A 27742-nucleotide genomic window follows, 5' to 3' on the forward strand; every position below is an offset into this window, starting at 1 on the left:
GGAAAAAAACCACTCAATAATTTAATGCAACAACCACTGAAGCTGACACTTAGGACTAAGGATGGCCTCTACATGTTGAAGGCAGGTAGCCATGGGCAAGTCCTAAAATGTCTACTTTATTAACATTAAATAGCTTAGGAGTAAATAAAAATCCTGAAGAGCCAAAGAAAGGTATTTCATCTGTCCTTGGCCTCCCCATTGCAGTGTGTGACAAGCTTTTTTAAAGTGCTCAGCTTTCTCTGCAATAGACTTAACTGTCAAGTCCTCTGATAAAGTTCAAAATGAATCAAGGTAATCCTTGGAAATCAAGTTCATTCCCCAGGAATGATGAATAATTTCAAGACCAAAAAGCTGTTTTCCAAGTTCTTTAGGTCCCGAGTCTCATTTTAAGATGGATCCAATTTCCTTTTCTTCATGTCCTGGCTCTTCCTATGAGATTCACAGTCTCCTGTGGAAGACAGAATGGCTTAAACACAGCTGCCAAGTTTTAAAATTAAGGACTAGATAGCTAATAATTTATAGATTACATTAGTTAATGATCCTAGTTCAGACTAAGATCCCAAGAATGAAAACTACTGTGAGGGGGGCAGATCCCTTTGCTAACCCCTAGACCAAGCAGCATCATGTGCCTGACAGACCTACTTTTAGAAGGGAAGCTCTAAATGCAGTCATGTCTAAGCTTCCTACTTCTATCTTAGGATTAAAAAAAAAAAGGGTAGCATCTGAAGTCAGGAGCCCAAGAAAATGTTCTGGCTCTTAAACCCATTGTTTTCTACTCACTTGCACTGCTTATTTATTGCCTTGGAATGATTCTATCTGATTTCTTAAAATGAAATAGCATCCTTCCTTTAGAATTCAAATTAAGCCCAGGATCTCCCTTTAAGTTTGTACCTAAACACATCTCACTGCTACCTGTTACATGCTGGTTCATGCTGTAAGCCTGTGGGTGCCAGAGTCCAGATTTTTCCTGTGTCTTCTGGTGAAGAAGACTGTGTGGCATCCTGTCCTGGGTCACTACCTGGTTGTTCAGGATTGGGATAGCAGAGGTCTGGGGTGGTTCTGGTCTAGATAAAGGCTTCACAATGTCCTCTAAATCTGGAGTCAGATCCCACATTTCAAGGTTATCTTCAAGGTTCTCTACAGAGATCACAGAAAAGCAAATTGTCAGTTAAGAGTCTTCTCACAGAAAGCACTGGGAAAAATGGTCACAAGAAATTCCAAGTCTTGAATACCCAATAATGGAATTCACAATCTTTCTCTTCTCTGTCCTTAAAAGTACACTAAAGCTTCCCTTTGTTGAGACAACAGAAGAGCTAAGCATATCAGTCAGAGCCTCCTTAGTGTACCTGAAGTCCTCTTTCCATTTTTCTTTTTTTTTTTTTTTTGGGTACTGGGGATTGAACCCAGGGGCACTTTACCAACTGAGCCAATCCCAGCCCTTTTTTAAAAAATTTAAAATAGGATATCATTAAGTTACTGAGGGCCTCACTAAATTGCTAAGCCTGGTCTCCAACTTGTGATCCCCCTGCCTCAGCCTCCCAAGTCCCTGGGATTACAAGCATGTACCACGAAACCCAGCCAAAAATGAGGACTTTTTATGTTTCTTTTTTTTTTTTTTTTTTTTTTTTTGCGGTACTGGAGATCGAACTCCGGGCCTTGTGCTTGTGAGGCAAGCACTCTACCAGCTGAGCTATCTCCCCAGCCCTATGCTTCTTTTAAAAAGATGCATTCTGTGACTACCAAAAGTATACAGCCCAGTAACTTACAAGGATTCCATGGGTACTTACTGATCCATTCTTAAGTCATTTACCTGCAAGGACGACTTCCTCCTTGAGTGGCTCTGGGTCAGCAGTTATAGGGGTGCTATGCGTCACAGGAGGGGCAGGAAGTGCTGCTAGAGTTCACACAGGAGAGAAAACAAGTCAGGCATAGAAGATTAAGTGGAATTAAGAGATCAGGTCAACTGCCCTCTGATTAGAGGGAGCCATCTCAGAAATGCAAAACTGACTGAGAGTACAGAGGCTCAGCTGGGAAGGGAGCTCAACTGGGAAGGGAACTCAACTTCCTGAGTTCAAGTCCTCCCTCCAGATCTCTACTGTTCAGTCCTTCTCACCTAAGAAGGACAAGCAAAAATTAGTTTATTCTTTAATAGAAAAAAACAGGAGTATGCTGGGCATATAGCTCAGTGGTAGAGTGCTTTACTAGCTCATGTGAAGCACTGGGTTCGATTCTCAGCAACACATAAAATAAAAATCAAAGTATAGTGTCCACTACAACTAAAATATATAATATATAAATATTACATATTATATAATTATAAATTATATATTATAAATTATATATTTTATATATATTTATACATATACATATGTTGCTTACTGAATAAAAAAATAGAAGGGTTATTAGAAGCCATCCAGGCTGAAGCCTGAAGCGATGGTTCTTATTGACTAATAAGGCTGGGGAAAGCCCTGGCAGTCTGCTTCCAGCACAGCCCACCTGGACAGCTCCTGCAATGGTCAAAAGCTAAGCCTCTGGAATAACTCATTATTCAGGATATGCCAAGGACAGTATTTTTCTATTTTTATACGAGTCTCAGTGTATAAAAAGCTGAGAGGGAGAAAATGACCAAAACACAAAATACATCCTCTGAATCCTCATCATTTGTGGGGAAAATGGGCAAAAAATTGGTCTGGGACATTCCCTTCCTTTGCTTCCACTCTCTGGGCCACCCCCTGCTCTCACCTGCAAAAAATCTACTCCTACTGAATCTGAACTCTGAAATAAACTGAAGTTCATTGCTAGATAATCTGTCAAAAGCTCCCATTATCTACAAACCCAATTTGCCTTATATTCAAAGCCATTTAGGGAAGAAAAAAAAAAAAATGACTTTCTAATGCAGAGACAAAGTATCTGAAGCCAAAAAAAGTTCTTGCCCTGAAATTCTGAATTCCAGATTATGCCATAGCCCATTTACTTCCCCCCATCCAAAAAAAAAAAAAATCACACCATTGTCTTCAGAAATCTCAAAGTGCATAGCAGATTTCACCATCTTAATTTTTGGACTCATCTATCCTGTGTTACCTGAGAGAAGCCTTCATGGGGTCTGGCCTAGAGCTAGCCACACTGTCACTGGCCTTTACAGAATTAGTTCATCCTGTCCCCACTTCCTCCTTCAGAGTACACCCCATGTCCCTGGTCCCATCCCTCACACACCCTCACTCTTCCTCTCAACCGCTGGAGCAGGCATCTGAGCGCGCGGCTGCTTCTCCATCTGCTCCCGGAACTGGCGCTGCAGTTGCTGCTGCCGGAGCTTCCGCTGGTACGTGGCATCACTCTCCACAGTGCAGGGTGTCGGGCTTCTGCATCGGAAGAGCAAGAAGGTAAGTTCCTGAGTTAACAACAACAGACACAGGTCCTGAGGAGACATACAACCAACTTGCTGCTTCCGAAAGCAGAAATGGCAGCAACCTAAGCCACAGAGGGGGCAGAGGAGGAAAGGGAGGGACTCTGGGCCCCTACCGGGAGCTGCTGGCCTTGTCCCCCTGCAGTACAATGTGGGGATCATCCAGGTGGCTTGGTCTGCAAGGAGAGGTCACCTCCTGTGGTTTTGGAGGTCCCAGAGCCATGCTGAGTCGACAGCTGTTATATCTTGCCTGTTCCACGGATGGTTCAAAATCTTGTCTTTTTGCTTTAGTTAAATCCACTTCAAGAGGCAACTAATAAAGGAAGAGAGGAGGGAAAAAAAATTTCCTCAAATTACTTACCCCTTTCCTTTCTCTTCCCTTCCTTATAGACTAAGATTCTCAGAAAATGACTTTTGCCAATCCCCTATCCATCATTCTTCCTAGGTCCTGAAAGGCTGAGAAAAAGGATCCACAACCTCCAAGACATTTTGTTTTCAAACAGGGTCTTGCTGCTGCCTAATCTGGACTCAAACTGCTGGGCTCGAGCAATCCCTCTACCTCAGCCTCATGAGTAGCTGGGACCACAGGCATGTGCCACTCACTGTGCTGGGCATCTTTTTTTTTTTTTTTTTTTTTTTTTTTAGATGTTGATAGACCTTTATTTTATTCACTTATTTATATGCGGTGCTGAGAATCGAACCCAGTGCCTCACACATGCTAGGCAAGTGCTCTACCACAGGGCATCTTTACAACCACATGAGGAAGAGTAAAACAATTTTACTTTTTATCTATAACTTTCTATATTAATAAACTTTTTATAAAAAAGAACCCATCTTTGTTTTGACTTATACAGTCTGTATAACCTAATTTGAATTCTTCCTTGGCAGGTTGACCTGTCTTATGCTGTCCCCTTATCCCTTTTTCATAGAAAAGATGATTGGTGGTCTTTGGGGAGACCTGTACCTTCTCAGTCCTCCCTGACAGCAGTGCTCCTACAAACACGACACTTGTCACTGAAGAAGATGAAGGTGTGATGTGGTACAACTAAAACATTTTTACTAGGGAGAACATATCTTTTTTTGGTATCAGGGATTGAGGTACGCTTAACCACTGAGCCACATCCTTGGCCCTTTGTATTTTTTATTTTTATTTTTGAGACAGGACCTTGTTAAGTTGCTAAGGCTGGCCTAGAACTTCCAATCCTCCTGCTTCAGCCTCTTGAGTTTCTGGGATTACAGACATACATCACCACGCCTAGTGAGAATGTATCTTTCTATTCATAAAATTGATGCTGATGAATAATTATTTGAATACAAGAGATTAAAACTACTACATTTTAATAATGATAACCTGAAAATGAAAATTATAGTTTGGATACAGCAATGAAAATGTTGCATGCACCATGAATGAATATCACAGACAGAATGCAGGAAAGCCAGATACAAGAATTCTGACAATATGATTACAGAAAGCACCTAACAATCAAATCAAATCTATTGTTAAAAGTGGTTCTCCATGACAGGCTGGGGATGTAGCTCAGTGGCAGAAAGCTTGTCTAGCATCTGTGAGGCCCTGGGTTCATCCCTAACACTGCCAAAAAACAAATAAGTGGCTTTCCTTGGTAGTGACTGCAAGGAATACAAATGAGACTTCTCTGATACTGGTAAGGTATCTTGATCCAGAGGCTGTTATGTGGTTTTAAAATCCATCAAGCTGAACACTGATGTTATGTGCACTTGTCTCCATGTCTGTATGTACCTTTTAACACTTCAATCGATTACTTAAAGAAAATTCCACTTAGATAAAATTCAAAAACAGGAAAAATATAAAGGCACAAAGTCATAACACAGAAGACAAGACAGTGGTTATTACTAAAAAAGATGAAAGTTAAGTAGTGACAGGGGTGTGTACAGATGGCTTCTGGAAAGCTGGTACAGTTCTTTTTCTCTCTCCCGGGAGGTAAAAACTGTTCATTTAGGAAAATTCATCAAACTGTGCTATTATGACTTGTTCAGTTTGTCTGTATGTTGCACCTCATTTTAAATTCATTTAAAAAAAAAAAAAAACAGCTTCCTGTAATGGCTGCTTCCCGGAAGGCGGTGTCATGTGTACTCAGACTCAGCATCCACAGCTCCAAAAAGGGAATATTCAAGTCATATTTTATATATAGCCAAAATTGGAACGTTATCTTTAGGGGAAAAAAAAGTTTGGAAAAAATGTATTCAATGTATCAATATTGAAATGGAGAAAACATTTAATGTTAAAAAAAAAAAAAAAAAACCTTTGTATTAACTGAGTAACATCCCCATGGTGAGAATTATTATACTAAATATAAATTCATTACGTTGTAAAAGAAAAAATGAGAAATGTAAGTGATATCAACAAGATGACAGAGTAGGAGCCCTCTTTCTCCCATAGATAAACCCAAAATATGTGAACCAGAATATCTTAGTGACAGCTCTGGAGCCAGTGGAGAAGCCACACTGCCTAGGTCAATAAAAGTGCGACACCATTCCAGCAATAGGGGTAAGAAAATTTGCAGTGTGATGCCCACTTGTCCAGCCACTATCCTACCCTGTGCAGAGGAGCACAACTGGGAGAACACCTCCCACACCAGGGAGCTTCCGTCAGGATGGAAAACAAAGAGTGGACCACACACCCAGTATTCTGGCTCATCTGTGAGCTGCCTGAGGCATTGTTTTCTACCCTGTTACCCAGAGCCCTGCAGACTAATGGCAGCAGAATTTGGAAGGGACTGAAAACAGGTGGGCACCACAGCATTTTAGAGCTACAGGCAGACATCAGGAGGAGCAGGAGATAGAAAAGGTCTGAAAAATCCCAGAACCCCTGGCCAGGACAAGTGGTGAACGTCTGGTCTTCCACCCCCCAGAGCCAGTATGTAAACACTGGAAAGGTGCTTGGTTTTTCAAATACTCAGATCTTAGTAAAAGATCACAAGACATACAAGCAAGGAAGCAAAACCCAATCAAAGAAACAGGAAACTCATCACAGGTCACCAGTCACCGTGGTGCAGTCTACATATAATCTGGAGGCAGAGGTAGGAGAATGGCAACTGGGGTAGCTTAGCAAGATCCTATCCCAAAAAATAAAAAGGTCTGGGAATGTAGCTCCATGGAGAGCACCCTGGGCTGATTCCCTGTATTGCCAAAAAAGTTTTTTAATCAATAAATGTATGCATATACATTACATATATATTTTACAAGTATATATATAACATATATATATATATATATATATATATATATATATATATAATTTAAATGGCAAAGAACCTAAATAGTACCTAACATGATATACAAACGGCTAAGAAGTTTATGAAAGCATATTTAACATCACTAATTATCAGGGATATGCAAAGCAAAACCACAAAAAAATATTACTTCATGCCCATTAGGATTGCTACTATTAGCCAGGAGCAGTGGCGCACGCCTGTGATCCCAGCAGTTTGGGAGGTTGAGACAGAAGGATCGAGAGTTCAAAGCCAGCTCCAGCAAAAAGAAAGGCACTAAGCAACTCAGTGAGACCCTGTCTCTAAATAAAATACAAAATAGGGCTGGGGAAGTGGCTCAGTGGTTGAGTGCCCCTGGGTCAATCCTTGGTACCAAAAAAAAAAAAAAAAAAGGATTTCTACTATTAAAAAAGAAGAACATACCAAGGATATGGAGAAATCAGAACTCTTATGTACTGTTAATAGGACTGTAAAACTGTCCAAGTGCTATAGAAATCTGTATGACAGTTCCTCAAAAAATTTAAAATAAAACTTCCATAGAATCCAGCAATGCCACTTGAGTATGTGTCAAAAAAAAACTGAAAGCAGGGTTGCCAAGGGCTTTTACACAGCTATGGTCACAGCAATATTATTCACAATGGCCAAGAAACAGAAGTAGCCCAAATGCCCATCCACAGATGGATGGACAAACGAAACATGGATTATACATAAAATAGAATATCATTCAGCTTTGAAAAGGAAGGAAATTCTGACTAATGCTATCACACAGATAAACAGTGAGGATTAATACTAAATGAAATAAGCCAGTCCAAAAAGACAAAAACTGTATGACTTCTCTTATGTGAAGTACCATAGTAGTCAAACTTAGAGTGGTAGAGTGGTAGCCTGGTGCAGTGGCACATGCCTGTAATCCCAGCAGCTCAGGAGGCAGAGGCAGGAGGATCACAAGTTCAAAGCCAACCTCAGCAGCTTAGGAAGGAAGGCTCTAAGCAACTTAGCAAGACTCTGACTCAAAATTTTAAGAATTTTAAAAAGGGCTGGAGATATAGTTCAGTGGTTGAATGCCCCTGGGGAAATGTTTCATAGGAACTGAATTTCTGTTTTTCAAGATGAAAAACTCCAGAGATCAGTTTCACAACAATGTGAATATACTTAATACTACATAAACATATACAAAAATGGTTAAGATGGTAAATTTTGTGTGCTTTCTGCCACAATAAAAAAGGAAACTACAGGGCTGGGGAGATAGCTCAGTTGGTAGAGTGCTTGCCTTGCAAGCACAAGGCCCTGGGTTCGATCCCCAGCACCACAAAAAAAAAAAAAAGTAAACTACAGACTAATATCTTTTGTAAACACCAATACAAAAACTCTTAACAAAATATTAGCAATGTGCATCTAATATTGTTTAAAAATGATTTTTAAAATAGATTTTATAGAGTTTTGACAGATGCCAACTAACCTCTACTAGGGGCTCCAGGATAAAAAGGTGGGGAAGGTTATCCTGGTAGCAGCATGGCAAGTACCATGGGGCAGAGAAGGCCACAGAGAAAGCAGCAACTCTCCACCAGGTAGGAGGAACACCCCAGAGGCAAACTCATCCAGGATCTTGAGTGACTCCAGGATGCTCCACAAGATCCCCCTGCTCCTAAGGCAGATGCTCACACCACATGACAGGTACTTAGAGAAAGAATGGAGATCTGCACCTTAAACACACCAGAGCTATGGGAAAGAAAGAAGGCTGAGCTTGTCTGGGAAGTGACAGTGGGCAGCAAAGAACTCTGTGCTCATTCTGAGGACTCACAGACCATTCCCAACCACCGTTCTCTTTATGTGAGGCAGGTAATGGAAATTCTCTTGGCCTCAATTCCTTCATCTATAAAACGAAGTGACTGATTCCTGCAAGCACTAACATTCAATATCTGAAATAAACATTCAAGACCATGTAAATTGCTAAATCCTCCCTTCTCCCTCCATCCCCCAAATACTCAACCCACAACCCAAGAGAATTTGCTATAATATCTTACTATACCCACTTCCATTCAGCCATTCTAACATACCTGGCGTGGAAGCTTATTTAATGACCTCAGATAGTCTTTGTCCAGAATACAATTTCCAAGTGCATTTCCAAACTCCTAAAGGTAAGAGGGGAAAACGCAAAACAGAATTGTTAAATGTGTATTTCAAAGAACAAGAGTTACAACTGAAAAAAAAAAAAAAAAAAAGAGTTACAACTGTATACAGAAGAAATGGACTGTATCAGAAGAAATGGACTCTAACATATACTCAAAAATTGTTACTGAACATCTGTCACATTACCATCCTGGATTAGGTTCTGAGAATACAACAGTGAGTATAACACACAAATCCCTTGAAGAGAGACAGTGAATATGAAAAGACTAAGAACCACTCATAAAACCATGTATTAAAAGGCTTGATTCCTGGAGAGGTGGTATTAGGAGGTGATAGAAACTTTACAAATTGGGGCCTAATAGGAGGTTTAAGGTCATTGAAGATTTGTCCTTGTTTTAGTCAGTTTTTTTGCTGCTGTGACTTAAAATATCTGACCAGTACAATTATAGAGGAGGAAAAGTTTATTTGAGGGCTCACAGTTTCAAAGGTCTTACTCCATAGAAGGCCAGCTCCATTCCTCTGGGCTCGAGGTAAGGCTGAACATCATAGCAGAAAAGCATGACAGAGGGAAACAGCTTACATCACAGTGATCAGGAAGCAGAGTCTCCACTCTCCAGATACAAAATACATACACCATAGCCACGCCCCAATTCCTACCTCCTCCAGCCACACCCTACCACTTTAATTAATCCCATCACAAAATAATTCACTGATTGGGTTAAGACTCTTACAACCCAATCATTTCTCCAGTGAACCATCCTGCATTGTCTCACATGTGAGCTTTTGGGAGACACCTCACATCCAAACCACAAGAGTCTTCAAAGGGGATTATGGGACACTTCTCTCTTCCTTATCTCTTTTTGCATTTCTCCTCCATAACGTGAGCAGGTTATTCCACCATTTAATCCCTACCATGATGTATTGCCTCACCATAGGCCCAAAAGTGACAAGGCCAACCAATCCTGGATTAAAACTCTCAAACTGTGAGCCAAAACAAAACTTTTCTCTCTATAAGTTGATTTATCTCAAGTGTTTGTTATAGTAACAGCAAGCTGACTAGCACAATATTCATGTTGTAGCATATCCAGGACATGTTCCTATGGAGTCAAGCACAGAAAAGAGAATATAGTATTCTACCATTTATTCTCCAACATGGAAGACCTCAGCATAAAAACCAGGGAAACACAAATGAAAATAGGAAAACAGGATAGGCAGGTATAAGAGTAGGAGTAAGACCTATCTTTTCACGTTATTTAGATTTTTTGCCCATGTGAATGAGTTACTTTTCCAGGAAACTGCTCTGAAACAAGAGCTGACATGAGGCTTGTTTAGACCCCAACCCCTTCTCCTTACCTGAGTGCTCGCTTCAGTCCATCTGTCACCGCCTCCTTTCTGGCCTTCTCTAAAGACAATGCCTTTGACTTGAGGCCCTCACTAACACCATAACCCACATCTTCATGATATGAACCATCCTAGGGTGGAAAAGAAGTTGACTCTAACATGAAAAGCTGTAGTCCTGTCTCTTACTGCCCAGGTTTCTTTATTTCAAGAAGCAGTGTTCAAACTGGGTATATGGAACCCAGAAGCCTGGCTGAAGTGGACAGGGCACACACAATTGTAAGACATCAATTTCCAGAACTATTTCCTAGACCTCATGTACCTGAAAGTGTCAGGGCATCAAGATGATTCTCCCTTCCCAAGTCTATTACATAAGAAGGCATATTTCTAACCCATCCCAAATCTTTCTAAGATTCATTACCCTAAAGTATAAAAACTCTGGAGTACCATATGAAAGAATAATTTGAAATTTCATATTTAATGTAATGAGTTCTGATTTGATAGCAAATCTTTTTTTTTTTAATGTCAGGTGTATCCATTTCTTAACTTTCATCAACTGTTAGCTGATAGAGAAATACAACGCTTAATGACGACACTCTGATTTTTTAAAAATAAATCAGGAAGCACTCAAAGAAATGAGGGACACTATAATAAATTTCCTTCAATTCCCACCTACTTATTTGTGTGAACAAGGTTTTTAAGTACTTTTCATAAAAATGAGAGGTCAGAATATAAGTAATGATGAACACTCATTCAAGAAATCAGTAATAGGACTGGGACTGAAGCTCAGGGGCACAGCACTTGACTAGCATATGTGAGGCACTGGGCTCGATCCCTAGTACCACATAAAAAAATAAACAATAAAATAAAGGCATGCTGTCCATCTACAACTACAAAAATTTTTTTCTTAAAAAGAAGAAGAAATCAGTAATGCCAGGCACAGTGGAACATGCCTGTAATCCCAGTGATCTAGCCACCCTAGGCAACTTAGTGAGACTCTTTCAAAACAAAATAAGAGTTGGACTGTACCTCAGTGGAAATGTGTTTGTCTAACATGTCTGAGGCCCTGGGTTCAATACCCAGTACTATGAAAAAAAAAAAAAAAAAAGTAATATTCCACTGTGGTTATACAAACTAACTGAAAAGAAAACAGCACCATCCATCCATCTTGTTAAGATAGACCTTTTCGGGACTGGGGTTCTGGCTCAGTGGTAGAGGGCTTGCCTAGCATGTGTGAGGCACTGGATTCTATTCTCAGCACCACATATAAATAAATGAAAAATATAAAAATGCTTATCAACATCTAAAAATATATATACATTAAAAAATAAAGATAGACATTTTTGGGCTGGGGTTTAGGCTCAGTGGTAGAATACTTGCTTAGCATGTGTGAGATGCTGGGTTCAATACTCAGTACCACATATAAATAAAATAAAAGGTCCATCAACAACTAAAAAATATTTTTTTAAAACAGACATTTTCCATGTAATTTTATTATGTCTTTTTATTAGAATTTTGATATACTTACGTTGTCTTTTCAACATAAACACCATTGTCTGATGAATTGTCAATAATAACTAATAACCTGATCCAGAAGAAATCTTTAATATTTAAAGTCACAAGGTCACTAGAAATTTAAAAATATATATTTTTTATACATATACACGTGTACCAAAACCCACAGCACCCAGAGGCAGAGAAGTATAATATAATTATCATTAAACTTTTGATCATAAATACATATTAGGATAAAAATCAATGGGGAAACATTGAAAATATGAGTTCAAATAAAGCAGGAACAATGTAACATTTCTGCTGATTAAAGAATAGCTTGGGGGTTGGGGTTGTGGCTCAGTGGTAAAGCACTTGCCTAGCATATGTGAGCCATTGGGTTCCATTCTCAGCACCACATTAAAAAATAAATAAATAAAATAAAGGTATTGTATTCATCTACAATTAAAACAAAAAAAGAATAGCTTGCTTTATGCTGGGAATGGTGGTGCACATTTGTAATCCCAGCTACTTGGGAGGCTGAGACAGCAGGATTGATGGAAAGTTTTAGTGAGACCCTATCTCATAATAAAAAATAAAAAGAACTAGGGATGTAGCTCAGTATAGAGCACTTGCCTAGCATGTGTGAATTCCTGGATTTTATCTCCAGCACTGAAAAAAAGAAATAAGAATAGCTTGCTCATGTATATTTTCAAATAAATGATGGCATTCAATCCCCTACAGTATTTAGATTCCACTATGTGTTTAAAAAGATATAATAGCCAGTCATGATCAGGGTACAGTGGAGCACGCCTATAGTCCCCATGACTCAGGAGTCCAAAGGATCCCAAGTTCCCAGGCCAGCCTTGAGGTCTCAGTGAGACCCTGTTTCAAAACAAAAAAATTTTTAAAAGGCTGGGAATGTAGCTCAGTGGTAGAAGGCACCTGGGTTGAATCCTGGGAACTGAAAAAATAAACAAATACAATTAAAATAGAAAAAAGATGTAACAGTTTTATTTTAAAAAGTCAAATTTTACAATATGCCATAAGTCTGCCTTTTGTAACTTACTTATATATGTGAAAACTTTAAAGTGTCAACTTAAGCTGAGAATGGTAGCACACACCTGTAATCTCAGCCTTGAGAGGCTGAGGCAGGAGGACTGCAGGTTCAAACTAGCCTCAGCAACCAGAGACCCTATTTCAAAATAAAAAAAAAAAAAACAGTTGGGATGTAGCTCAGTGGTAGAGATCCACTGGGTTCAATCCCCAGTACTACCAAAAAAAAAAAAAAAAAAAAAAAGAAAGAAAAAGTTGTCAACCTAAAAATGTGAGAGAGGACAGGACAGAATTTTTCTTTTCTTTTGAGGGGGTGAATTTTCAAATTCTGGGGAGTTTGGAGTTATGGCTCAGTGGAAGAGTGCTTGCCTAGCACATGTGAGGCACCAAGTTTAATCCTCAGTACCAGTAAAAATAAATAAATAAAATAAAGGTGGTGTGTCCATCTATAACTAAAAAGATATATATATATATATATATATATATATATATATATATATATTTTTTTTTTTTTTTTTTTTTATTTCTTCTGGGGACACATGTGTCAAAATGTTTGAACACCACCATCCCAGGAACAATGGCTGAACCACAACGCTTAGCCTGCTCTCCAACGTGTCTGTGTGATAGTCCAGACATTCCCCCCTCCCTACTCACTCTAACCACCCTACAATCCTCCAGGGAAGGAGGTCTGCTCCTTCACCCTCACCTTCAACTGCACCCTCACAAATGCACAGACTCCCACGTAGAATTTGCCATTGTTGAGGTCAACAAAATCTAGGAGAGGGAAAGAGAACCAGTTGATGAGGATCCCTGTGACTCACCCATGTTCCTTCTGCTGGCAACCAAATCCACCTGCCTTACATCCTTACAGTGCCAAAGTAAGGGGAATGGAGCAGATAGCACTGCCAGGAAGCATACTCACCCACATTCTGCTGTGTGATGGAGTGTGCCCAGCCATTGTAACCAAACATCTCATTGGCCAAACTAATTACCCTGTGACCTTCAATGTAACACACCTAGAAAAAGCAATTTTAAGAAAAAACTTAGTTAAAATTTCTTGGCATATTTAATATAAATAAAAATTTACTTAATCTGGGGCTGCAGCTGTGGCTCAGTGGTAGAGTGCTTGCCTGGCACATGTGAGACACTGGGTTCAATCCTCAGCACCACATAAAATAAATAAATAAAATAAAAGTATTGTGTCCATCTACAACTAAAAAAAAAATATTTTGAAAAAATTTACTTAATCTATTTTTAAGTGTTTTTTTGGCTAAACTTTTTAGAGAAATTCTCAATGAATGTATTTCAAAGGCTCTTCTATAAGAAGTCACTTAGAAATAATGGTCCATCTGAGAGGAGTTACTAGCCTCAGAGGGGAAAGATATTCATTTACCTGTTTCCAAAACCCACATTTTTCTAAAAGGTACAAATCTCAGGTTGACATATTTTATGGAAGACCAAAAACATACATGACAGTTACAATTAGAGGCTGGGAGTGTAGCTCAGTGGTAGAGTGCTTGCTTAGTATGCAAGAGGCCCTGGGTTTCATCTTAGCACCACAAAAAGAAGAGGAAGAGGAAGAAGAAGAGAAAAAGAAGAATTAGTAGTAGCAGCAGCAGCAGCAGCAGTAGTAGTAGTAGCAGTAATAGAAAAATTAGAGGCAAATGATAAAGGGAACATTTTTTAAAGACTTAGTAAAAATCCTAACATGGCAGTTACATAAGTCTCAAGGCAATGCTTGGAACACTTCCAATGACAGTGAAAGCTGGAACCCACCCACCCAGAAGCACTAGAAAATATCCACTAACAGTGAATAAGAGTTTTCTGAATCTATGAGGACCCAGAGAGGGAGCTGGCAAGATTGTCCAGGCATGGCGCCTCCCTTACCTTCTGGCCTCCTCCAGCCATGCGGCTACTTATGTATTCCGGGCCCAACCTCTGCCTCAGAGCACTCTGGATGGCCTGGTACTCTTCTGCTGTGTACTGGCACTACAATCCAGAAAGGGATATCAGATTTGACATTTCTACCATTCCTTACATCAGTGAGTCTGTCACAGCACCCTTTCCTCTTAAAAAGTATTGAGCACACAAAGTACATGTAAATCAAAACATCACACGGTACCACATAAATATGTACAATTTTTACATATTAGTTAAAATTTTTTAAAAGGACTGAGGATCCCAGAGTTTTTGTTTACATGGGTTATACCTATCAATATCAGTAATTAACTTTGAGAAACTTTTAAGACACACATTTCATTAGCTATCAGAGCAATGATACCATTATATTATACAGTTTTGAAACATCACTGTTCATTCATAAAAGAAGGTATGTGAAAAAGGCAACCAATATCTTAATGTTATTATGGAATTAATTTTGATCTCATAGACTCTGAAAAGGTCCTATGAACCCCAAGAGTCCCAGTACCAAATTTTTGGAACTAATGAGTTATTAGGTACAGCCAACCTCACTAAACTTCCTCAAGCTTAAATTACGTTTTTGGGTTTAGGGTTTTGGTTTGTTTGAGTACTAGGAATGGAACCCAGGGCTGCACACAGACCAGTCTAGTGCTTTACCACTGAGCTACACCCTCAGTCCTCTCTAGCTAAATCAAGAAATGAAACTTCCCACCTCAGAGTCTGCATATGTTTAAGCAGGCAAGGAAGTAAGGAAAAGGGAAACAGGATAGAAAATTGTACCTCCATTTGCCTGTTCTACTTGTAGTTTTGGGTTTTGTCCCTTTGTCAGTTCCTTTTTCTTTTTTTTTTTTTAATTTTTATTTATTTATTTATTTTTGGTGCTGGGGATCATACCCATGGTTTGATGCATACAAGGCAAGCACTCTACCACTGAGCCACATCCCCAGCACCTTTGCCCTATTTAAATGAAATAAATATTTACCAATAAACTGTAGTAAAAAGATAGTTTGGGTAGACAAAGAAAGAATCTCTTTTCCATGCATAAGAATGTGACCCCAGTAACTGTGGATGTTCCAAGAAAGAAACATAGAGACACACAGACAGGAGTAATGGGGAAGTTGGGAGACCTTCCACATACAGTCTTTGCTTCATTTTAAATTTTATGTCATATGAATATGACAAAATCTCTTATCATATGAATGAATAAATTTACATCTAAGGTGTATATTTTTTGATGCGAGAATGCCAAAATGCACTCACAGTTAAGCAAAGACCCCTGAGCAGTCCTTCTAAAGGAGAAAACAGGTGTGTTGCTCAGTGGTAGAACACTTACCTAGCATAGGCAAGGCCCTGGGTTCAATCCCCAGGAAAAATAAGGGGAGAAGGTCAACTACAGTAACAGCTTACACATGCATGATGATGCTCTACATATTCTTTCATTATAACTCTTCTCACTTAACCTCAATCTTTCCACAGATGAAAAAAAACCACAGTTACCTGTCCAAAGCACAATACAGAGTTGCCACCAGCAGGACGATGGCTGTCATGCCCTCCACGGTTTGCTTCCTCGGTCCCAGACATGTTGATTCCGGTTAGCTTCTATATAAATGAAAGGTTAAAAAAAAAAAAAGAAAGAAAAAAGAAAAAGAAAATAGGTCTCAAAGAATGCTAAAGTTAAAAGGAAAGAACCTTTACTGAAAATGAGATCAAACTCCCATGTGCGAAAGTCTCTTGAGTTGCTTTATTTATGTGTTTCTAACACTGCTCCAATAAAAGACAAGATTCCTCAGTGGTTAGTTATGGTTTGCCAAGTCACTGAAAACCCTTTAGAGTCTGCTTCTACCTTTTTGTTAACATTTTTGCTCTTCTGGTGATGCTATTACAGGTGTTCTTTACAACAGGAATATATTACATTTACAAGTGAAAAACTCAGCAGTTATGGTGGCACACGGTGAAAGGTAAGACAGGAGGATCCCGAATTCAAAACCAGTCTCAGCAATTCAGCATGGCCCTAAGCAACTTAGTGTGACCTCATCTCAAAACATAAAAAGGGCTGGGGATGTAGTTCAGTGGTTAAGTGCCCCTGGTTTAATCCTTGGTACCAGTGGGAGGGAGGAAGGAGAGTGGGAAGGAAGGAGAGAGAGAGAGAAAATAAAACAACACAAATTCTAAGGGAAAGTAAACAATAAATTTACTACTGCCTAAAAAAGGTAATGATGTTAGGTGATAGATGTGGTAACCACCTTGATTATTTGTAATCACTTCACAATATATATGAAATTATCATGTTGTAGCTGAGTGTGTGGTGCACACCTACAGTTCCAGCTACTCAGGAGGTTGAGGCAGGTGGATCACTTGAGCCTAGAGCAACACAACAGGACCCCATCTCAAACAAAGAAAAAAAAATCATCCTCTTATATACTTTATTATTTTGTTAATCATTTCAATAAAGCTGGGGGGGAATATTTTAATGTTTAAAAAGAAAAAAACTTATAACTACCTACTATATGGACTACTTGAAAGGAAACAATAGAGCAGGCAAGAGGTATAAGCCTGTAGTCCCAGCCAGTTAGGAGGCTGAGGCAGGATTGATTGAGCCCAGAAGTTCAAGACCAGCCTGGGCAACACAGCAAGACCCCATCTCGAAAGAAAAAGAAAGGAAACAAATATCAAGGGGAAGCAATATGTAAGATCCCTAACATGCAGAAAAAATAGAAACAGCAACAAACCAGTTTGGACCCTGAACTAGCAGCACTTGGGAAAATGCAAATCTCAGGTCCCACCCCAGACCTGCTCAGAAAAGCTGTGCTTCAGGAATTACTGAAAATAACGTGGGCTTTAAGAAGACTTCCAGGTGATTCTGCTGCATGTTCAAGTTTAAAAGCCAATGCACTAGACTGAGACTAGGCAAATTAATAAAGACCATTAGAAAATAGAATTATCCTCAGAGAAAAATCGTCCACAACTAATTGGCCCACTACCGAACTGTCCTACACCTGTCTCAAATGAAACTGTTTCAAAGCTGAGCCTCGGCAAATTTACATATTTTAAATCTTCAGATTATTTGCTAATAGAACTACTAACTCATGATTGTCGATAGTACACTATTCCACCTGGCATTACATATAACGTTTAAGAGTTCAGGTTCTAGTGTGGAAACCTGGCTCTATCACACCAGTAGGCACTTGACCAAGGAAAGACCCACAATCTCTCTAAAAGATATTTCCTCATCTACAAAACTGAGATAATAGTAGTACCTACATATCCAACAGCTATTATAAAAAGTAAATGTGATACTGCAAGAAAGTGCATTAGAATAGTGCCTGGCACATAGTAAGTACTAAATAAATACTAGCTATTGATAATTTCATGTTCATTTTCCATGCATACATTATGATGAAAATGCACACAATTATTTAAATAATCATAAAACTTATTTCAGCTTAAAACGATAATTTATAATTTAGTCGCTAAAAACTAAGACAGTGGCCTAAAAACTATGATAATTAACTAGGTTAGTCAATAATTAGTGTCTATGATTTTTAAAACAAGAAAGAGGGGAGGTCTGGGGTAATGGATACACTAACTACTCTGATATTGCCATTTCACATTGCAAACATGCATTGAATATCACACTGTATCTCCTAAGTATCTATAATTATGTTTAAATTAAAATTTTTAAATGCTAAAAAGGAAATAGGGGAATAATAATATTGTTCAGAATGTCAATATAATAAATGCCAGACTGTCTCAGAGGCATGGGACTAGAGTGGGGAATAGTATAGCAGGGGTGTCTAAAAATAAAACTTCTAGTACTATTTCAGTGTTCACATATGTGCATGTATTATTTTAATAAATATTTTAAATATCAGGGCTGGGGTTGTAGCTCAGTGGTAGAGGACTTTCCTAGCATATGTGAGGCACTGGTCAATTCTCAGCACCACATGAAAATACATAAATAAAAATAAAGGCTCATCTACAACTAAAATATGTATATATTTTAAAAAGGCTTTAAAAAACCTTAAATATCTATTCTATAAAGCAGAAATCAACACAACTTTTTCTATAATGGGCCACAGAGTAAATATTTTAGATTTTCAGGCAATATTTTCAGGCAATATAATCTGTCACAGGTACTAAACTCTGGCATTTTAAGTGTGAAAGCAGCCATAAATAATACATAAGTAAATGGGCATGTTGTAACCCAATAAAATTTTATATACAAAAACAAAAGGCAGATTTGCCCATAGGCCATATGGTGCCAACCACTGCTATAAAGCATGCTTCAAAGTCTAAAGTCAGAAATGTTAAATAGCCAGCTCTATCAGGTGAGCTACTTAAACTGGGGAATAATGTAGCCTCTATCTGCCCCAATTTCATCTGTAAAATAAAATATTGTAACACCCTCCTAAGTTTATTACACTAACATATAATAGCTTACAAAAGTAATTATCTATGGATACTAAACAGTCGTTGAACAACATGATAAACACAAAGTCTCAAATGAGCACTCCTGAGGTTATCAGTTAAAAACAAAGGAGTGGGGCTGAGGAGATAGCTCAGTTGGTAGAGTGCTTGCCTTGTAAGCACAAGGCCCTGGGTTTGATCCCCAGCACCCAAAAAAAAAAATACAAAGGAGTAAACTTAGTATATGTACTTAATGCCACTGAATTGTGTACTTAAAAATAAAAATGTTTTAAAATGGTAAATTTTATATTATGTATATTTTACCACAAAAAAGGAGGAGGAAGGACAGCTTCACACAATGAAATTTATCTCAGTCAGGCCAGGTCTGATGCAGCATTGGAGTCCTACCCATCTTTTTGCTGTGTCATCTAGCATATGTGACCTCCAATTATCACTGAAGGGATAGAGAGAGTTAGAAGAGTCAAAACAGATCACAGCTGCCGCAGTCCAGAAGTGGCATGGATCTCTTCTGGTCACAGTACACTGAAGAAAACTTGTCACACACAAAGCCCCAACTGCGGAGGAGGCTGGGAAATATAAGAAAGCATTTGAATATTTGGGGAGTACTGTCTCACAATCCATTGTCCCTAACTTTAAAACAAGTCCCAAGAAGATAGGGAATCTTATTCTTCTTTACCAGTGACTAGCACAGATCCTGGCTAAAATCAGGGGGTCAAGAAGTGTCTGGTAAATAACAACTGTTGTCTAAGCAAATGAATGAATGCATGCATACATCAATGAAAAAATACACAATGTAGGCTCTATAAAGTGCATTTTTAAACTGTTTAGAAACTAATTTTATTATAAGGCAAGAGTTATGTTTCTCACATTTGAAAAGACAGTTACTTCTATTTTTCTGAACAATATCTTAAAAGATTCATCCTTTTGTTGAAGGAAACTACAATCTTATCCCTACCCAGAAGGTAAACATGGTATCTTATTGTTTTAATCTAATTTCTTTTACCTTGAAAAAAATTTTGTTTTACCTTCCTTTTTAAAATTGTCCACAGCCATTTTCTCATTATAAACTTAAAATATTTTTACTGTAAAAAACTTTAAACACTTATCAAAGACTATGGGAGAAAGTCAAGTTCCAAGGGATCCCACCATCAAGTGATAGCTGATGTCTTCTTTTACATGGGATTGGGTATTATATATGCATATGGGTACATATTTGTTAAATAAAAATGGAATCTAAATACATCAGACATTTTTTATGCAACATCTTAAATCTTCTTGGCCTTGCCAATTCTGAGGCTGTTGCCATGTTGTCCACCCCAGGTGTTATTGGACTGACAAATAACCACCAGTACACAGGCACAATCCTGCAATCTCTTATTTCCTACTCTTGCTGGATGCCTCTTACTTCCCACCTTTGGCTTCCTTCTTGCCTTTGAGGGAGCCCATGAGATCCCACCTGATACCCACCTACACATAATTTGGAGGCTCCAGGGAGTTAATGTAACATGAGGCAAATCTTTCTCCAATAACATGCAGAAGCTGAGGGGTAAATTCGTTTGGTGTATTGTCCTGGATGCAGTATTTTATACATCCTCCTGGGAGACAGCTTTAAGAGGTCAAGCAATCAGTTGTACTTGTTACCAAGGGGTGGCCAACTTGGAAACGCACCCTTGAGTTGACTTAAACTCGCTTCTCTCTTCACTCTCCTTTCCCGCCACCTCTGCTTCCTGACAAAATAAGAGCACATAAATTTTTGCCTCAAGCTTGAGGTTCTGGGTTAGCATAGCAGACATTATAGACACTGAAACTGTCCTTTCAGCTCTTACCACTCCAGCCTCATTTCTAAATGCCAACATCTGCATTTCTTTACCTGAGAATTTTCCTTGGCATCCACAGCCTATATTTGCCCCTGTTCATGGCAACTTAGAAGTGCCTGACAGTTGATGCCCTTTGGCAGCAGCCCTCAAACTATGACTGACAGTGCTGGTGTTTAAATACACTAAATTTCTTACCCTTTCTATAGGATGACACCTAGCCATGACCTCTATGTTGGTTCCAGAGTTCCTCAGTGGAACTGGGTTTGGTTGAAACTGGCTTGATAGCTTACCCTTTGCTGACTGCCTTTCTGTTCCTATCTTACTTCTCCTTTCCTCTACCAGAGTATGCTGGTGTCATCTCCAAATAAACTACGTGCACTTGCAGGTGAAGGGGGGGGGGGGTAAAAGACACTTTTACAATGGAGAAATCTGGCAGATACCACCTCAATTAAGTAATTAAACTTAATGTGACTAGTAATAATCATATCATGTGCTTTCTGCTGGATACATTGAGAAGGTCATATCACTTGAACATCAATCTAATTTACAACTCGACCAATCTAATCATGACTCTAATCATGAGGAAATAAACATGCTAAGGATACAGGTCAGTGGTAGAGGGCTTGCCTAGCATGTACAAGGACCCAAGTTCAATCCCTAGCACTGGGGAAAAAAAAAGACATGGATGACATGTCAACAGGGCAGCAGGGTATCAATTTCAGATAGTACTGACACTAGGATTAACCAACATAACAAAAGAGAGCCCAGAAATCAACCACCATTTATACTGTCATCTTACTTTCAAAATGCAATATAATAGGGTTTTCAATAAGTGTCGCTGGAATAACTAAACATCTATATAGGAAAATTTTATTTTGTTAATTTTAAATATATTTTTTAGTTGCAGGTGGACACAATACCTTTATTTTATTTATTTATATGTGGTGCTGAGGATTGAACCCAGTGCCTCACACATGCCAGGTGAGCATTCTACTGCTGAGTCACAACCCCAGCCCCTAGAAAAATTTTAATGTTGTGTGATACCTCACAATATTCGGAAAACCTACTGATGGTTCATATCTCGAACATAAAAAGTAAAATTATGATTTAAAAGAAAATGTAAAAGAATATAATCACAAATTGAAAGTAGTCAAGATTTCTTAGAAAACAAAAAGCAGTAACTATAAAAGAAAAGTGGGTTGCAGGATAGTTTGGTGGTAGAGTGCTTGCAGGGTATGCATGAGGCCCTGAGTTCATCCCCAGCACCCAAAGAAAAAAGAAATAAAATAATGAATTGACTACATCAAAATGTAAAACCAGTTTATCTAAGAAGATGAATAGAAAACTACTAATAAAGGACTGGTATCAGGATAAGAAAGACATATAAAGAATTCCAACAACTCAGTTTAAAAAAAAAAAAGAATTCCAAAATGAGCAAAAGATTTAGGTAGGCACTTCACAAAGATATATAAATATAAATAACAGGAAAAAAGTGCTGGACATCATTAATATTCAAGGACTAAAACTAAAACCACATCCCACTCTATACCAATCAGAATGACTAAAATGATATCCCACTTCACACCCATCAGAATGACTAAAAATAAAAAAGACTAACAACATGAAAAGCTGGCAAGGATGTGAAGCAACTGGAACTATCACTGCTGACATTTGGCTGCTAACACACACTATCCTTCATGAAAAAGGAAGAGGACTCCAAAAACTGAGTCACAGACCCAGAGGGTCAAGCAGCAGATTCTTCACAGGCCTTGAACCCCTGTTTTATTTTATATATCTCAGGTATAAGTCCTTTTTCAGATTGGTGTCTGTGTTTATCGATTCATTTTCTGAGAGTTGTCTGTGAGCAAAAGTTTTAACTTTTGATATAATCAGGTGTTTCTTTTAGTGATTACTACTTTAAGCCCTAAGATACCTTTGTACACCAACAAGCCTCAGGTCATCAAGATACTCTTTATTTTTTATGAATATTTTTTATTTGTTCTAATTAATTCAAGATACTCTTTTATACTTATATCTGCCATATGACCCAAAAATTTTGATAGATATTTTCCCTAGAGAAATAAAAATATGTCCCCCCCAAAAATTGTAAGTGGTAGGAGGAAAAGAGCCCAGACTAGGATAGTAGCTGTGATCAAGAAATGAATGAATTCAAGATATTAAAAAGGTAAAAAAACTAGCATGCATGGGACACTGGGGTCTATTCCCCAGCATCCCCCCACCAAAAAAAAAAAAAAAAAAAAAGTAAACAAGACTGGCAAAAAATGTGTTTTTATTCTTGCCCATTTCCTTATAACCTAAAAGCATTCCTAATTAATTGAGGAAAAAGGAAGGAAGTACTAAAAGGGAATGAGGCACATTAACAAAGAGAAATTTTCCTCTTTTATATTCTCTTCTTATCTTTATTAAAGACACAGGAAGGCATGATCATGAAGGGTAATATGAGCCACCATAAAAAACCTTGAAACTTATCTGGGTATGGTGACACACACCTGTAATCCTAGCTGCTCAGGCTGAGGCAGGAGGATTACAAGTTCAAAGCCAGCCTCAGCAAAAGCAAGGCACTAAGCGACTCAGTGCCATTCTGTCTCTAAATAAAATACAAAACAGGGGCGGGGGATGTGGCTCGGTGGTAGAGTGCCCCTGAGTTAATCCCTGGTACCTGCCCCCACCCCCTGAAAAAAAAAAAAAAAAAACTGAAACTTTATTTTGTCAGCCATGAGAGAGCAATGAAAATTTTTAAGGTAAGAATGACAAGATTATATTTAAAACGTAGAAAGCCCTTTGTTAACAGTGAATAACCAACAGTGAATAACCAGGGAGAGATCAGTTAGGAGTGTAGGTTATAACAACCCACAGATGAAATGATAAAGGCTTAATTACAACATTTCTACATGAAACATAGAAGACAGACTCTGGATCTGTATTACAGGAGGTAAAATTGAGACTCAGAGATGAATAGGATTCTGATTGTGAAGATCAAGAACACCTTAATGGGATATTGAGTTTCTTTCTTATATTTTAATTAATGTTCATAGTGCTGTAATATTTGTGACACCTAAAAATTAGTAAAAGAACAGAAATTTTTTTAAGTTAAAAGAAAGAAATCTCAAAGGTTCTCAAAGGTCATTTCTTGTTTGAAGCCTTATGCATCTCAGCACACTCTAAACAGAATTAATCCTATGTTTCCATAGCATTTTAGCATACTTCAAAGCATATACCACACTATAATTACATCTTTGCTGTACTAACACACTCAGCCATTTAAGAACAGAGGGTCCATACACTAATCACTGAATTCCCAACATTTAGCATAATCACCATACCACACAATGAAAAGCATTTTAGCTTTATTTCAGCCTCTCTCCAAAACTACCAACATAGAATTAAAAATGACTAGAGTAGAAAAACAATGTTAAAAGTTATGAAATTGAAAAATACCAGTACTAGATTTTCTTTTTTTTTTTTTTTTTTTTTGGGGGGGGGTGCTGGGGATCGAACCCAGGGCCTTGTGCTTGCAAGGCAAGCACTCTACTGACTGAGCTATCTCCCCAGCCCCCACCAGTACTAGATTTTCTGTTCATCAATAATTAAACTGGTCATTCTGTCAATTCTCATTATTCACAGTACTTATGTTCTAAATAGCCACAGTGAACACTAACTCAGTAAATACTAAACCAATTATCCAAGGAAAAATACAGGTCAAAAATAACTGGGAGTTTCTGTTTAAAGACACCTTATTTAATATACATCATTAATACTGAACTCACGTCAACATCACTACAACTCGGGCCTGATAAACTTGTCTGAAAGAAGCTTATCTTTTCCCAGTAAAGCATACCACAGCCTTCCTGCACTTAGGAATGCTAGATAGCACTTCAGCACTATGCTTGGAAATCATTTTAAAAATGTGAAATCAAGCTGGGAAAGGTAGCTCATGCCTGCAATCCCAGCACCTCAGGATTTGAGTTCAAAGACAGCATCAGCAACTTAGCAAGGCCCTGTCTCTAAACAAATACAAAAAAGGCTGGGGATGTGAAACTGTGGTAAAATGCCCCTGCGTTCAATTCCTGGTACCAAAAAAAAAAAAAAAAAAAAAGTGAAGGCAAGGCAGAAACAGTGATGCTTGCCTGTAATCTCAGGGAGAATGAGGCAAGCAGATCGCAAGTTCCAGGCCAGTTTCAGCAATAAAAGCACAAAAATCCAACAAACAGGGTACTAAGTATAATACCAAAGGACAATTAAGAAAGCTTCATCTTGTTTGTCTGATCTCAGCTGGGAACATGTGCATTGGGCAACTCAATTTTTTTTTTTTTTTTTTTTTTTTTTTTTTTTTTTTTGTGGTACTGGAGATTGAACCCAGGACTTTGTGCTTGTGAGGCAAGCACTCTACATCTGAGCCATATCCCCAGCCCTCAAATTTTTAACAACTCTACATACTTTAGGAAAGCACCAAGTGTACTAATTTGGAGGATTACAAATAAAATTCAGGAAGTAGGTAAATCCACAAATACAGAATCCATGAATAATGAAGATTGACTAGTTATTTTTAGATAAACTCTTCAGCTTTTCATATGCTCATCTCTTAACTACACCCAGTTTATACTGGATGTTAAAGACCTTTTGTGAAGTTTATATTGCATCCATAAACTGTGGGTAGTGTGAGATAAGCTATGAGATAACATACCTGGGTTAACAGGTCTCAGCATACATGACAAAACAGCAGTTTCTGACAGTTTCTCCCACCCTCAGAAGACATGCACACAAACACATCTTCACTTGTTTTCTATACTATTAATGGTAGCATATGTGTTGAACTGAGAATATGAGACTTTTAAAAAACAAACCACTCTAAAAGATACAAACCTGTAGGCACTGAAAGGCCTGACCCCAAACCAGAGTGAAATGATGGTTTCTGAGAACTTAATTTTAAAATGTTTGTGCCTCAGACTGCTAGTTCTGTAGGGAATAAAAGTCCTTAAAAAGTCAATGAAGCCATCAATCTCCATCAACTAAGGGAGAAACAAAATGTGGCATATCCATACGATTATTAGTTCATAAAAAAGAATGAAGTCCTGATACACGCAAAATACGAACGAATAGCGTTGAAAATATGCTACATGAAATAAACCATACACAAAAAGACAAATCTTGTATGATTCCACTCATGTATATCAAGAGCTGGTAATTTCACAGACAAGAATTGTAGACGGATGATGCAAAATCAAGCCAGACACAGGGATGCATGCCTGTAATCTAAGGTACGTCTGCTAATAGGTTTCTCGGTTTCTCTTTGGGTGGCAAAAATGTTCTGTAGTAAGATAACGGTGATGGTCGCACAAACCTTGTGCATATACTAAAAACCACAGCGGTATGTATATGAATCGTGCCTCAAGTTTTTTCTACGATCTAGAAAGGCTGAATACACTGCTAAACTAAATGTCAAAAGCTCCTTTTAAATCCACCATTCCTTCCCAACTTCCATCTACTCCTTCCAACTCCATTCAGCTACCGACACTCCTATCAACAAACAGCATTTACAGAGCGCCTCGAGCTGCGCCGGGAACCCCAGAAGATCCACCCCCGGGATCCTGGCGCGTGTGAAACTAGAGTCCTCACCGTCCTCACCGAACTGTCGTGAAGCCCTAATCCCCGACCCTTTCCGGACGGCACTAACGAATTAGTACAGGCCTAGGGACTTGCATCTATAGGCGGAAACTCACAGGGCAAAGTCAACAGCTACCCTAAGAGCTCCAATCCGAATCTGGGCGGTCCCACGCTCCACATCCCCCAGGCAGAACCACCCCGGGGAAAGCTGGCCCCCACCTCCCCACTTACGCGCCTCGGGCAGCGCGCGATGCACGCAGGAAGCTTGGTCTAGGCTATAACCAAGTAGTAGGGAGGTTGGACGGGCCGGCAAAGGAGACTGGGAAAGAGTTGCAAGGGACCCTGGGAAGAAGCTTCTAACTCAAGGGGGGGTGCCTTGCAGAGGAAGACGAGAGGAGGAGGAGCTGTAAATCAAGTCGGACAGACAGAAGAGGCGCAAAGCAATCGGTCGGATGCCGTAAAGCAAGTTGGGAACGCCGTGGGGATCACTGCGGCTGCCTGGCTTTCCAGTTTTTCCCCTGACTCTACCTCCAACTTAACTAGTGTTGCTTCTGGATCTGCGGCCACCTCCCAGTACCTATCGTTGCACGCTTGAGATGTAGCAGGAAAAGGAAACAAGACTTTACGAAGAATGGTTATCGGAGCCCTCCAGAGTCCACCTCAGGCAGGCACAGTAAACAGGCGGTGTGTACACATCTGTTCACAAAGGAAGTCTCTTTCCTGTCCTGAAACTACCGCACGCGCCCGGTTTTCATCCGATGGCCTCTTAAATTAATAAGGACCAGAGGGAAATGACTCGGTGACGACTTGAGGGAGTGGAAGTCTTCTTTAGGCTGTCCCCAGAACTGTACCTTGCAATGAACGACGATTACAGATCCTATTAACAGTGCTCCTAAAACGGTTTGAAAACTTTAGTCATAAGAACCCAAAGTTAAGTACAGACGATCCGGTTTTACGATGTTTTCAATTTGCAGTGAGGTAACCATCGTAAATCGAGGAGCATATGTACTGAGAACTGAAAAACAATTTTTTTACCTTTTTTATATTTTATTTAGAAACAGGGTCGCGGCTAAGTTGCTGAGTCTGGCTATGAACTCATGTCCTCCTGCCTCAGCCTCCCAAGCCGCTGGGCTTACAGGCGTGCTCTACCGTGCCGGTCAAAACCATTATTTAAAAAGACGTGTGAGTAATCTGGGCAGTAAGGCACCCGAATGGGTCTTTTTCAGGATGACTAGTTATTCTTCCCAGGAACACCACGTGGTGCCTCAAATCGAAACCAATGA

General features: G+C 39.0%; 1 protein-coding gene across 1 annotated transcript; it reads right to left on the reverse strand.

The window, feature by feature from the left end:
• Window positions 1-26787, reverse strand: Rad52 (RAD52 homolog, DNA repair protein). Its single transcript, XM_047551607.1, has 14 exons — window positions 26691-26787; window positions 20485-20744; window positions 16087-16188; window positions 14557-14658; window positions 13592-13685; window positions 13376-13443; window positions 10138-10256; window positions 9622-9625; window positions 8712-8783; window positions 3520-3716; window positions 3214-3359; window positions 1811-1894; window positions 913-1137; window positions 1-448 (listed from the first exon to the last, which is right to left on the reverse strand). The coding sequence occupies exons 3-14, from the start codon at window positions 16168-16170 to the stop codon at window positions 387-389; spliced, it is 1257 nt and encodes a 418-aa protein (XP_047407563.1). The 5' UTR covers window positions 16171-16188; window positions 20485-20744; window positions 26691-26787; the 3' UTR covers window positions 1-386.
• Window positions 26788-27742: the final 955 nt, after the last annotated feature.

This window comes from Sciurus carolinensis, chromosome 4 (genome assembly GCF_902686445.1).
Source record: "Sciurus carolinensis chromosome 4, mSciCar1.2, whole genome shotgun sequence".
In the NCBI taxonomy this organism is placed as follows: Eukaryota; Metazoa; Chordata; class Mammalia; order Rodentia; family Sciuridae; genus Sciurus; species Sciurus carolinensis.